The 14,297-nt window shown below is 38.2% G+C and overlaps 1 protein-coding gene across 1 annotated transcript in view; it reads left to right on the top strand.

Moving 5' to 3' along the window:
- CRLS1 (cardiolipin synthase 1) overlaps window positions 1-14,297 on the top strand; it is a 19,101-nt gene that overhangs the window by 419 nt on the left and 4,385 nt on the right. The window contains exons 2-6 of the mRNA XM_004686944.2: window positions 2-73; window positions 2,692-2,829; window positions 7,306-7,435; window positions 11,930-12,015; window positions 12,879-12,947. Of these exons, the coding sequence (XP_004687001.1) occupies window positions 2-73; window positions 2,692-2,829; window positions 7,306-7,435; window positions 11,930-12,015; window positions 12,879-12,947 (495 nt within the window). The remainder of the gene's footprint in view (window position 1; window positions 74-2,691; window positions 2,830-7,305; window positions 7,436-11,929; window positions 12,016-12,878; window positions 12,948-14,297) is intronic.

Here is a 14,297-nt window from a genome sequence, read left to right as displayed (position 1 = left end):
ACCGGTGGCCGGAGCAGGCGGCGCTGCCGAGGCCCGGGGCGGCCGGTGGGGCCCGACGAGCACCCCCAGCCTGGTACGTACCGTGGGGGCGGCTGAGGGGCCCCTTGCGGGGCTGGCCTGGGACGCGAATTACGTGCTCTTGGAGCGCCGCGGTCGAACACTTGCGTTTCAGAACTTTTAAAACGTTCCCTGCAGAGAAGTTGCGGGCACGTCATCTGGTCGGGCTGAATTTCAGGGCTACCAGCTGTCCACCTTGCGTCGATGGGCACGTTAGAACCCTTTTCTCCCTTATCGCCCGCTCCGCACCCGTAACTGGCCTTTGGATAGTGCCTTGGTGAAAATAGCCTTCCCTTGTTTTATGAAAAGCGTATTTTGAATTTTCTAAAGCGAGTCCCCAGTGTTTGTGGCAAGTCAGCGAGAACCTTAAGGAAGGTATGCAGACTTCTCTGTTATGCAGGTTTGGTAACTATCATTTGACCTTTGGTAAGTGCCCCTATTATAAGACGAAGGATAATTTAAGTCGTAATTTAAAGGTCCTGTCTCTAATTATAGAAAAAAGATAACGTTCTTTTGAGGTAGGTGAAAATAGCCGCTTACCTGTTGAAACACTGTTAAGCTGAAGACACCAGTGCATGAGTGTGGGAGAGATGACATGTTAGCAAGACTCATGCAATTATTACATCTTCAATTGTTATGTCTTCAGTGGGCCCCTGTACCGCTTTCATCAGTTGTACAGCATGGGTTGAGGTGGCCACATCCTGGCAGGGGTCTCAGCTCCACTAATAGCTAAAGCATGTCCAGGATTGAATGCTGGATGCTTTGAGGTTGCCATACCCTGGCCGAAGTCCTTCCCAGACGGCAGTAGTTGGTCGAGTATGCCACAGGTTATCTGGTTGGGTAATCTGAGAATAACGCTCTTAATTTTCATTTAGGATTTTTTGCAAGTTAATGATTACAAGTTTCGAGTTACCGTATTTTTTAACTGTACTATTTTAATGGAGCTAAAAAGAACTTTAACTGTATCAACAACATTGTACCCTATTTATTAACAAACGAAATGATCAGTTTGCAATTTTGACTTTAAATTCTTTCCCGTGGATATCTTGGAGAATCACTCGAGGCCTTTTTATTCTGACCTTTAGCTTTGTTTTTCCTTTTTCCAGTCATGAGCTCTCTTTCCTTACCCATGTGTTACTGTAACTTTGGATCGTGTTTAACTTACTCTCTTACCACTGTGCGGTCAACAGACTTTATCTATTCTTCTGTGGACTCTGAAATGCTCTGATCTTTGCACTTGAATTTGGAATTATGTTCCAAGAATGTTTCCATTTAATTGTATAATGTGGCCTACCTGCAGTCTCAAAGGGCCCTGAGTAGAGGTTTGTATTGCTTCTTGTTTGGTAATTGTTTCCTGGAGATTTTGGAGTTTTTCCTGTAGCTTTCAATGTCAGTATTCCCCCACCTCATTCCAGCAATACCACCTTTATCCCTTCAAGCTAAGATCAATGTTTCTTTCCTGGCTGTTTATACAGACTTAGTATCTCAAAGAACTTTTTTTTTTTTAAATAGGGTGGTTCATGGAATTGAAAAAGATATATTTAGAAATGGAAACCTAGTTTAAAAAAATTAATATCCTGGAAAATTTGTCACTGATTAAGAAAAAGGTTAAATAGGGTTGCTCTTGCAAGGAGGTAGTCCCATGGGGTAAAACTGGCAGTCTTGACTCAGGGAAGAAAAGATCCCAGCTTTAGGGAATACCATTTTCTTGGTATTATTTCTGTACCCCTTTGTACAGGGTATCTAGGTAGAGACTTTTTCAAGTTGAAACTCATGGAACAGATTTTATTTGGCATGGAAGGAATGTCTCTCCAGCTGTCAAAGAGCCCTTTCGCGCCTGCCGACTTCAAACAGCTTGGCTTCAAAGGAAGTTTCAAGGAAACATACAGCTCCCACATAGGAGCCGTGAAAACCCTCAGTCTTTACTTGGGAATCTTAACATTTCCATGGCTGTCTTGAACAGATTTATAACATTTCTCTTTATCTCACTTCTCAATCCCTATTCCTAGTTTCATTTCCTTCGAGCAGTTCTCCAAGGAGGCAAAGAGATTCTGTAATTAAAATCCCCCCCCCGCCTCTTTATTTGTATCTTCATATGCTATATGTAGTATTTAACATTCTTCTGATAGAAGAATGTGTAGAGGAGGGAAGGCAGTTATTTGCAATAAATATTTTAGGTCAAAATGCCAGGTGTACATAATTTGTTCATATTTCTGACATTTTCTAAACTGTTTCATGTCTACATGAAATGTAAGCTCTTCCTGATATTTCAACTTTAAAAGCAAAGTGTTTTAAGTTTTGAATTCTAATAGTGAAGTCATAGATTAAAGTCTTGACTTAAATGGTAGGTAATACATGTTTGTTAAACTTTTCTCTTTAGGAAGAAAACCTACTTTATATAGCAGAAACTTTAGCCTATACCTGGGTACATGACTCAGTTTTCTGTATTCTTCAAAGTTTTAGATGTATGGCTATAAAAAATGGAGTGGATTTAAGAACATCAAGGTTCAAAATTAAACTTAAAAGTTTATGTAATGTCTAGCCCTTAAGTTGATGAAGGGTATTTCCCGAATGTGTATACTTACTTAAAGAATGATTTTAAAGCATTTAAATTATGTTATTTCTTTGTTTCAGTATGAAAATCCATGGACAATCCCAAATATGTTGTCAATGACGAGAATTGGCTTGGCCCCGGTTTTGGGCTACTTAATTATTGAAGAAGATTTTAATATTGCCCTAGGAGTTTTTGCTTTAGCTGGGCTAACTGATTTGGTAAGTTGTAAATACACACCCTCTGTTTTGTTCCCCTTCCAAATTCCTGGGTCTTTACTATATTAAGGAAGTACAATCTTAGCCTGGTTTTCGATGGAAGGAAATCCTTAATATGAATCAGACGTAGTACTTTGTGTAAGAATGTTAGCATACATGTGGGGCGCTTTTTCTTCTGTTATCAAAAAAAAGAGGTGGAGTTTGTTTGTTTGTTTGTTTGTTTTGGAAGGTGGAGTTTGTAAGGGGACCTAGGAGTGAGATCTTTTTGCACTTGGTTTTTAACTTCTCCATAAAAGAACCTTTAGAAATTCCTACATACTTGTTCAAGTCAAGCACTTGTTTTAGGGATTAAAAATAAAGGTGAGAAACTTTTCTATTAATTGTGCTACCTGCACAAAGTTGGTTTTATTGTTGGAGAAAAAGGGAAAAAATGGGCTAGTTGTGACCACAGGGACGCTTATGGAAGCCAGACCTCCACTCAGGTTTTTAGGTAAGGTTGAGACCGATAGGCACCTCATAGATTTTACCCCTGTTCCTTGCTCCATACGCCTCTCACAACCCCGCAGAAGATCCGCCCTGGGTGGGCATTGGGCATCCTTACTTCAAGAGCTCCTTGACATCACTGTATCAGTTCTGGATGAGGGAAGGACTTATTCAGGGCATCACAAACTAAAATTTGGAAAATAATTTTGTGACAGAAAGCTATGTATGTGTAAGTAGGTTTTGTGTGCTAAGTAGCCATGATCATGTGCGATATTATTTATCATCTACCCTATTTCATAAATAATTTGAAATGGCAAGTCCTGGGCTTCCCGGTTGGTGCAGGGGTTAAAATCTCAGTGCTATCAAGCTGTTGCTAGCCACTATAGCACAAGATTGATCCCCAGCTACGGCTACGGCACTAACCAACATAGCGCAGCAGACCTCTCCTGTCTAGCCCACTCCTCCCCTCAGCAGTATATTTCAGTGGATTCACTTGTTCTGCTCCCCACTCTGTCTCTGGTGAATCCTGTCACCCTCCCACACCTCTGGGCTACACCCCAGTTCTTGTATGCATAAATAAGTAAAATAAATATTTAATAAAACAACAACAACATCCTCCAAAAACATAGTTGAGGGGTGGGGGAAGGGTAGAAAAACTTAGAAGACAGGACAAAAGTAAGTAGAATTAGATAGAACATATCCTTGTGTAAGGCTAGTCTGAGATCCATGCAACCCAAACAAGAAGTAGTGGTTTGGTACTTATGCAGACTGATTTATGTTTGAAAGCTTTGTTCATTTAGTGAGAATAAAGATAAACTAATTTCCTATTAATATATGTTGTATAAATATTTCTTTGTACCTTCAGCTATTTCCTTTGAGGTTCAAAGAAACAAAATGTACCTGCCAATACATTGGTGAACAATACAGAATTAGGTTAAGAATTTCATGACTAACAGGGCCTTTACATTGTTGTAATGTGACATTTCCAAATATGCATTAAATATAATGTCTCAAAATGGCTTCCACCTCTTTTTTCTAGAGTCAAGGTCCTGTTTGTCCCAATTTCTCCCTTTGCTACAGTCTCTTCTTTTGTCCCTGCCTTTATCTTTGAAGCTTGGAGGCCTCTAGTCATGATTAATAGTTCTCTGAATGTGTAAGAGGCCCTTATACTGATAATGAAATTGTTTTCTTAATGTAGCAGAAAAGATATTTTTCACTTACTGTTTTTTTCTTTTTGTTACTAGGTTTTGTGTTTTTGTTTTGTTTTGTTTTGTTTTAATATAACTACCATAGGAGATTGCAATATTCACAAACAGGAGGGACCTCATTTTCATATGTAAATTCTTTTACAATATAAAAGAAAATGTGGTGGAAAACGTAAATTTACTGGCACCATATTTCAGATTTACTCCATAAAAGTTTGATGCCATTAGATTGGCTGGTAGGCATATGTTTGGGCTTACTGAAGACTTAAGCAAGGGAATGACAAGGCCTGATTTATATTGTGTGGGAAATGGATTATAGAAAAGCAGGAATGGAAATAGTGGTTAGCAAGCTCTAATTATCTAGGGGAATGGTGGTAGTCTTTTGTATGGGGTGGGAATTTGGAGTTGCAGAGGAGTGAGTGGGTTTGAACTAAAGTTGCTATGCATTGGATAAGTGGGATGAGAGATCAGAGTTAAATAGGACCAGTAGGCTGTAACTTTTTAACAGTTGGGAAGGTGGAGGCAACATGTTTTCCATGATGGGCACCACACTCACAGTAGGATAGGGTTTGTGGAAATAAGAGTTGTTATACCTGTCCACATAAAAATATCAACTGGGGAGTTTCAGGGAGTTGGCGTAGAAGTCATTGTTAGAGATACAATTTGAAAGTTACCAGCACGAAGATGTTGGGTCATAGTATTTAGGCTGCGGCAAAGGAAAAGGAGCCTGAGAAGTAAGCAGTGAGTTGAGCCATGGAGGAGCCGATAAAGGACACTGAGAAATAGCTGGTGAGAAAGGAAGAAAGTAGATAGTAAGCTCCAGTTATACTACGTTGAGGGTCAAGTCAGCTGAAAATGTAGAATTAAATTGGTACCTTTTTTGAACACCAACTTTAGGAGGTGAAGACAGAGTGAATTACCAAGCAAATTTGAGGTGGTAATGACATAGTCATCACTTTAAGGAAGTGTGATTTATGGGCAGTAGAGAAATAGGGTCACAAAGGATAGTTTTTAGACACACACACATGCAGTCCTGGGGTATATTGTTGTTAATTGATTCAGTGATCTACTGGAAAGAGAAAGATTGATGTTGCAGGGAAGGTGAGGGAGGAAATAGGCAAATTACAGAAGCTGAGAGGGTCGGGGTTCGGGGATCAAAAATGTACAGAAATTGTGAATAGATCAAGGAGGTGGTGGATTTGGAAGTGGAAATTTGAGTGTTGGCAATCTGTTTCTATTGTTAAAACTGAACACAGTATACACAGTGACCTTGGATTTTAATGTGGGTTAGAGGAACAGTGAAGGATGAACAGGTGTCTTTAGGGAAAAGTGGGAGATAAAATTCTCTGACATCAGCAACTGAACCGAAACTGAATCTTTCAAGACCCCCAACTCCCAGTTCAAGGCACTTTCTGTTAGAACATTACTTCTGATATACTTAAAAAGAAAAATAGAGTCTCTCAATTGTGGTCGTAATAGCTAGCAACTGCTTTTTTGGAGGATTTAGTAAGGGCTCAGTGCTGAGCAAGTATTAATCAGGTTATGTGCTGAATATAATCCCTTTGAGGTTGGTAATATTATCTCTGTTTTACAAATGAGGAAACTGAGTCTTCAAGAAGCCAAGCAATTTGCCCAAGGTCACAGAGTTAGTAAGTGGCAGAACTGGAACCATTTACATTTTGCTGCAAGAACAAGTTCCTCACCACTGTCTAGTACTCCCGCTATCTCCTCTAACTCATTGGGATACCTGACTTATGGGTGACTTACTCAGTCTTTAATATGTACCTGTTTATTTACACCTAAAATAACTTGTGTTTTTTTTTTTTGTTTGTTTGTTTGTTTTTGTCCCCCTGGGAAATAGGAATAGAAGGTTCAGACATTTGTTGAAACTTGAAGTTAACTAAAATGAGTAAAAACAGAAAATACTTGTCTTGGTTAGTGGGAATAGGCTGGACATGTTTCCAGTTCATTTATGGTCTTTGGTTGGCCAGGTCTTCCCATTTCTCACCTGAAGATCTGGATTTAATTTAAATATTTGCCTTATTCAGAGTGGTATGCGTTGACTATTTAGGTATTGGCATCTAATTTATATTTTTAAAAGTAGTTCTAACTACCCAGTGGTAGGTCCCCTGGCAACCAAGTATGATTTCTGCTTTAAAATATAATGTTTCCAGGAAAAGTAAATAATTTTAAGTAGACCAAGTAAGAGAATTGAATTATTTAGTCCAAACATAGATTACATGAATATCCTAGATATGGAACTAATAGCAACATTTAACGAACAAAAAAAAAAAAGTAAAATAATAACAGTTAAAACTTGGGGTATTGGATCATATTATAGAAAAGTAGGTAGAAATGAAAGTGTGTCATTGTTAAAACGTAGTTCTTTCAAGTAAAAGCATCTGTTTTGGCTAAAATGAAATAGCTCAGGTCTCAAATGGCCTCCTAATTCACGCTCTCTCTCTCAGACATGCTTCCTTGTGAATTTTATGTGGGCTCTTTACATTATTGCCCTGGTTTATCCCACAAAATGGTTTTGTGAAAACATTAAGAAATTCCCAAAAGTAGTGAGGAAAGAAAGTGCTGTGTACACAAGTGAATCTATTTTCAGACTAGTTGGTAATTTAATAGTCAGATCTATACCAGTGGAGAGTGAAGTTTGGGGATAAGAACCAAAAAAAGTTTTACTTACATTTTATGAAAGTATAGTTGTTATTCTGGTATCTCTTAAACTTCAAAATATCTATTCTGTACCTGTTATGACATTTATTAAAAAAACTTCTATTTTCAGTTGGATGGATTTATTGCTCGAAACTGGGCCAATCAAAAATCAGCTTTGGGAAGTGCTCTTGATCCACTTGCTGATAAAATACTTATCAGTATCTTATATATTAGCTTGACCTATGCAGATCTTATTCCAGGTAAGAGTGCCATCATGCGTACTTTTAAATAGCACAGGGGAGGATGACATTAGTCAACTTTGGATTTTTCTTGATTGTGACAAGATAATTTTTGTTTCAAAAATATTTTTCAACTTTAAATTGTTTTGTTTGTCAAGCTGTTTGTTTTACTTTAGAATTTATGTCCATGTTATACTACTAGATTTCATTCTTTCTTAGTAAAATGGTTAAAGTTAAAATTGAGCAACTATTTCACAATACCAATCCTTATTAGTCTAGAATCCTCAGTGCCTAGCTTTTTGAAAGAATTTAAAATTTTCTTAAGTCTAATTAGTTAAATAAATTTAATCATAGTAAATGAGTGTTCTGAAATTGTGAACTGTCTATAAAATTTTACATTATTATTACAATTTCAAATTATACATTCTGAAAAAAATTTGTGATCTTTTGCTTTATATTTTGCATATGGCTTTCTGGTTACTCATTTTTTCTGTTTTAGCTATATCTATGTTTTTCTCCCTTATTTTAAACTTTTCAAATACTTTGCCTTGGAGTCTGAGAATATAGAAGCTACCATACAGTTTCTGCAGTGTGGTGTAACTGATCCTTGGCAGGAGTAAGTGTAGAGGTCTTTCAGTGTGACGTCTGGTCTCTGGGCTTTGACTATTGTTGCACCTGTGGCTGACAGAAGCTCATTCAACTGTGTGGCTACTTCTAGGAACAGGGATAGTGTTGTGTGCAGGCTTACTTTGGGGAGTTCTTCCTCTTTAGCAGATTTTAGCTTGACACTTCCTTTGCATCTTATAAGCTTTTTGCTGTCATGATTTTGAAACATTTTTTCAATGAATGTTCTTGTTTAGTTGACGTAGCAGAGGACTGTTCTGAATTACCTAGTCAGATATTCATGGAGGCCGAACCCCATTATCTTTTCATTTTCCTGAGATATTGAAATGTTACAGTGGTATGTGGTCTAGATCCAGCTAGAATTTGTGTCTCTCGTTGTGCGGAGTACAGAGTAGGCCCCTCCAGTCTGAAAATTCACACTTCAGTCCTGTAAATTATATTCTGTTATGTCTTTGATACTTTCCTGCCCCATGTTTTCTTGGTTCTCTTCTTTCTGGAATTCTTAATCAAAGTTGACATTTATGGATCAATTCTCTCCTGTTTTACCTTCTCTTGGGAGATGTCCCCAAATTTGTCACTTATCCCTGCACTTTATATTTTTATTGCTATCATTTTTAATTTCCAAGATCCCTTGTTTTGTTTAGGAAAACAGTAACTACATGCGTTTGTCTTATATCAACAATGAGTGTTATTCATGATGTCTTCTATCTATTTGTAATATATATGTACATATATCTATTTTAAGGGCTTTCTGTAACCCTATTTTTGCTATTTCTTTCAAACCTCCTTTTCCCCCTCTCTGTCATGATGGAGATTTACCTGAAGAGTTTCGTGACCCTAAGCTGCTCAGTTACATTTATCATAGCATAAAGTGCTGATTGGGCATTATCTGCATATTGGTGGAATTTGTTACTTTCCTCTGGGTAAAGGGCAGGGACAAGGCATGGCCCTGAATTCTCTTTAGATAAGAGCTCTCCTTGCCACGAGTGCTTGGAAGGTAAGCTTTTGGTGGAATCTGGGAGGGTCTCAATGTTCAGTATGCTGATGTAAGCTTAATTCCACTGTAACACAGTTACCCCCTCCATCACTTTCAGAGATTAATGTGTAAAACAAGGGTTGACAGGCTTTTTTCAGTAAAGGGTCAGACAGTAAATATTTCAGGCTTTGCAAACCATATGCTCTCTGTTGCAACTACTAAACTCTGCCAGTGTAATGTAAAAGAGCCGTAGAAGTCTAAATGAGTGAGTATGGCTGTGTTCCAATAAAACTTTGCTCATAGACACTAGAAACTGAATTTTATTTAATTTTCGTATATTCTGAAACAGAAGTTTTTATATTCTTCCAACACCACCCTGCCCCAACTATTTAAGAATGTACAAACTTGGCCCTCCCTGGTGGCACAGCGGGTTAAAGCACAGCATTGAAAATCTAAAGCCACTTCCACATGAGTTCGATCCCCGCCTGCCCCGGAGGTGATCCACATGGTGCGGCAGACCTTTCCTGACCTCTCCTGACCCGCCCTCTGCTCCCCTCAGCAGTGTCCTTCGTAGATCTGCCTGTTCTGCTCCCCACTCTTGTCTCTGGTGAAGCCTCAACCTCTGCATCTCTGGCCTGTACCCCAGTTCTGTATGAATAAATAAATCTTAAAAAAAAAAAAAAAAAAGGATGTAAGAACTCTTTTAACAGCAGAGAGCCTCAGCCTATTGTATGGACATAGAGAAATGGTGCCAGAGGATAGGCTCAATCGCACATGATCTGGACTTTCTCCATTTTGCTGGTACAAGCTAGCCTTTTTGTAGCTAGCATTCCTGTCTAAGGGACTCTGGTTTCAGCTCTCCCCACTCACCTAACATAATTATTACTGGTAAACTTAGTCAGCTTTAAAATTTGTCTCCTTTACCCACTCTCTTGCTTTTGTGACTTTAAGTCCTTTTGTTCCTTTACTGTCATTTAAGAAGGGTTTGGGGGTGAGAATTCATGTGAGATCTTGCATCTTATTTTTTATACTGCATTTTTAAATAAGTTTCTTTCGCTTTGATTGTAATGGCCTTGTTTCTTTAAGAGTAAGAAATTAGCTTTCTGACTAGGTAAATCTGCTTTTATACTCGCTTTTTCTATACAAAGGGAGAGAGGAATGGTAATCAATGATCTGATTTGTTATGTTACATTTATATGACCATGTAGTATGTGAGTTTAAATGACTTTGTACTTGCTTAGATGCACTTGTTGGGCTACATTTACCAAAGTTACTCTTTTCTGCTTTGTTATTTTATTTCATGTTGCTGATTCAAATTAATTTCTAGAATAATTATTCTGTTGTTTAATTTATTATTTCTACAATAATCTAGAACATGAAAATGACCACTTTTAATATGTAAGGGTGACCTGATTTTATTATCTTCCTTTTAATAGAATTTGCCGATGATGTACCTCCTAGTGCAGATATTATTTTTCAGACTCATTTAACAAGTAGGGAGGGAGATCTCGGTACAATCCCTGACACATTTTACATATACTTACCCCACTAACTCTACTAAGGCAGAATAAAAGCTACTTAAGTCCTGAAACAAAAGGAAAGGAAGAAAGGCCAGGGAAGAAAGCAGGGATGGTTAGAAGAGGCAGAAGCCAGGGGACTGAGTAAAATTCCTCAAAGAGTCAAAGAAAGAACCTGTATGTACATGGTCAGTTGGCAGAGACCTTAGAGATCACCCAGAGCCCCAGCCTGACTGTGTGGAAATCCCCAAAAGCCTTTCATGTATGTGTTTGCAAATGCTCTGTGGTGGGCATTCAGCTTGCACATCCCTGGATTTGTTAATAATCATTTCCTCTGCCAGTTACAGATAGGAAACTGAGTCCAGAGAAGCTACTTGCTAGTCACACTGCAGAACTGAGCCTAATACTTCCCGCGAGCATAGGCTAAGAATTCCCATAGACCAAGGTTCCATTCCTGGCTGTACTTCTTACAGACTGGCTGTCTAATCTTCCCAAGGCTTATTTTCCTTATTTATAAAACATGGGTAGTGATAATCACTGTTTCATACAGTTTCATAAAGTTGCTATATAGATCAAATGACGTGTAAAATGATTGAAGACATTCCAGATTACGATCAATGACAATTTTATAATTAATACTTAGAACTAGAAGCCAAGTCTTTAAGGTATATTGAATCATAGCTCCCCTTCTGCAGACACTTATTTAGGACTAAGTTGTGTTTTTTGCCCCAGGGTGATGAGATACAATAACAGGTGTTTATTTTATTCTAAAGTCGTGCTTAGGATGTTTACTATATGTCATTTGCTGCTTTTGAAAATGGGACTTTGCCAGCTAATGTGTTTCACAGGCACAGCGACTTCTGAAAGTCATGAGTGCCTTGTGTTGGCCAGGCTACTTTCTGTGTGCTATGATGCTGACTGGAGTGGACGTTATTAAGGACGGGGGCAGGGGTCAACACTTATATCTCTGCAGTGCTGAACAAAAATCAGAATTTTAAATTAATATTAAATCAGTGAGATTTTGCTAAAGTTGAAGAACCTATTGGTTCTTCTATCAAAATAGAAACAGTATAGTTTTGAAAATAATTCTCGTAAGAGAGCTGTTTCGAAGTATTTTGGAAGAAAATTCATGATCCTTTTCTTTCAGTAGTCAAAACAATTTGAACTGAGTGTTAACCTCAGGATTTCATTTCTCCCCCCTTTCTTAAGAAAATATTTTTTTTCTTATAAAAGTGAAATAGTTCACGGTTAAACCTTCTCACACTGCAGAAGACTCTAAAGTGAAACAAGTCTTCTTGTGAAATAGCAGCTTGTGGTAAGACCGAATGAGACTTCATTGCATAATGTCTTTGTTGCCTTCTGAATTCCAATCAAAATTATTTTGTATTTGATTTTCAGTTCCACTTACTTATATGATAATTTCAAGAGATGTAATGTTGATTGCTGCTGTTTTTTATGTCAGATATCGAACTCTTCCAACACCGGTGAGTTAAAAAAAAAAATTCTTTAACATTCTTACAACTTAAGCCAAAAAATTTCAAAAAAACCTACCCACCCCACAGTGTATTGTATACTGAGTTTCACTTTGTGGTAGTAGCTTGTGGCAGTTGTTTTTTAAGCCAGTTTCCAAGAACTAAAAAAAAACCCCTCATAGCAATCATGTTATTTAAATCACTCTTGTTTAGCTAACATCATATTTAGTTTTAAAAAGAAACATTTTTGTTTTATGTCAAAATCTTCATTTTGTAGAGATAAAACCCACACTAGCAACCTAACTCTGTTAGGAGTTTTTGCAGAAGCCAGCCCCTTTCTCTGCCTCGCTTAGCCTCCACTGTGGATTGTTTAGGACTGGATTTTAAAGTCACAGATGTATGTACAGGGAATGGTTTGTCTGAATGTTTGTTCACTGGTTAACCACTGTATTTGAGTACATTAGCGTGGCATAAGTAACCTCATCTTTTGTTCCCAATTCTGTGAAAATAGTATTTTATTTATTTGGTTTTTAGCCTACTAAAGAAATTAGAGATAAGGAAGTTTGATTGATTTTATTTAGTAAAAAGATATGATGAAGCAGACTTTTAATAGTATTTTTTATAATTTTACAGAAATTGGAAAATATAAATTAAAATTTTTTTTTTCAGTAATTTGGTGTATGGCTTATAAAGAATGTAGTTACTGCTCATTTAGAATAAAAGAAGATGAAGCTAAGAGACTTAGCTAGCATAGAGACAGGCATGGGGTAAGCATGTCTTATTCCATGTAGGGATAACTTAACATGTAATAACGTGTTTGTTCTAAACTTAAAATATAAATTCAATTAATATCTTTCTCTTTTGTCCTTTGCCAGCGAACACTTTCTAAGTATTTCAATCCTTGCTATGCCACTGCTAGATTAAAACCAACCTTTATCAGCAAGGTAAGAAACACAAACTTCCTTTAAAGATATTTCCTTGTGAATATTTGTTACAGTGAATATACCTCAGTTTGGAGCAACTGCAAATGAAATATATTTAAATGTGTTGACAATAGGGGATAAGCAGGGGGCCATTCTTGTGTCCTCCAACCTTTTGTGTTGGTGCTTTGTGTTGGAGGTCTGAGAAGTCTCCTGATGAGGTCACAGGGCTACCATCTCCGGAAGATGGCAGGAAGGGAAATGTAGTTGCGTTTTGACTAAGATACACAGAGGTGAATGTTTGCTTCTAGTTCTGTTGCCTCCCTCCCTGTAGTGAAAACACCACCCAATAAGGTTCTTTCATTTTCAGGATTGTTGTTACATAGAAAGAAAGTGGCAAGAACTTTATTTAATAATTACTGCCACTCTTGGGTTGTCACCCCGTTTTCCTGAGCTGTTCTGCCAGTGAGTGCAGGCTTGTCTTAGCACACACTGCGAATGTCTTCACGATGTATTTGTTTTCTAGTTGCCTTGATAGTTTGTTCTAAACCTTCATTCGCCTCATCCCTGGCAGCAGAGGTTTAACAGGTTAGGGGCAAGGATTGGTTACTTTTATATTAGACTCTCTGAGGTGGACTTACACCCATATTTATTGGGTTTTTGACTCCATATTAGTCTCAAGTACAGTAATTTGAGTGTTACACTAGGTAGAATATGATTTAAAGAGGTGAAGGAGCAGGTGCTTCAAATCTTTGTTCTTGCAAGTAGTTGTGATAATTTTCATTATTTTAAAAAATGCAATGGAATCGTCGGCATCTGGCTGCAGAAGCTGTGGTGGAGCAGAGGTGCTCCTCAGCACCTGCCTGCTGCGCCATACTTGACACGCGCCCCACAGGAGTGGCTGAGTCTCCAGTTCCGTTTTCTTCATTTTCTCCTCCACTCTGTCTTTTAGAGTAGGGACACTCAGTCATTTTCTCCAGCGAGCATCTCTCGTGGAGATAAGAGCTTTTTCAACTTTCTAACTTCCTAGGTTTGACAGGTAGCATTAAATGAGTTGTGGAGAAATCCGAGTCCTAGCTTCAGTTCTGTAACATGCTATGACTGCAGGCCAGCCACTTACTCATTACTCTTTACCGTGAAGAGGTAGTGTGAGTATTTCTGTTGTTTTAATGGACAACTAAAAAAAGGCAAAGACCGGCCCTCCCTGGTGGCGCAGCAGGTTAAAGCACAGCACTAAGAAGCTTAAGCCATTTCCGCATGAGTTTGATCCCCGCCTGCCCCGGAGGAGATCCACATGGCTCAGCAGACCTCTCCTGAGGTCTCCCACTGCTCCCCTCAGCAGTGTACTTCATCTATCTGCCTGTTCTGCTCCCC

This window comes from Condylura cristata, unplaced genomic scaffold (genome assembly GCF_000260355.1).
Source record: "Condylura cristata isolate star-nosed mole 26May11 unplaced genomic scaffold, ConCri1.0 scaffold00022, whole genome shotgun sequence".
Taxonomy (NCBI): domain Eukaryota; kingdom Metazoa; phylum Chordata; class Mammalia; order Eulipotyphla; family Talpidae; genus Condylura; species Condylura cristata.
The sequence above is the reverse complement of the archived record's forward strand: the minus strand, read 5'-3'. Positions and strand labels throughout refer to the sequence as shown.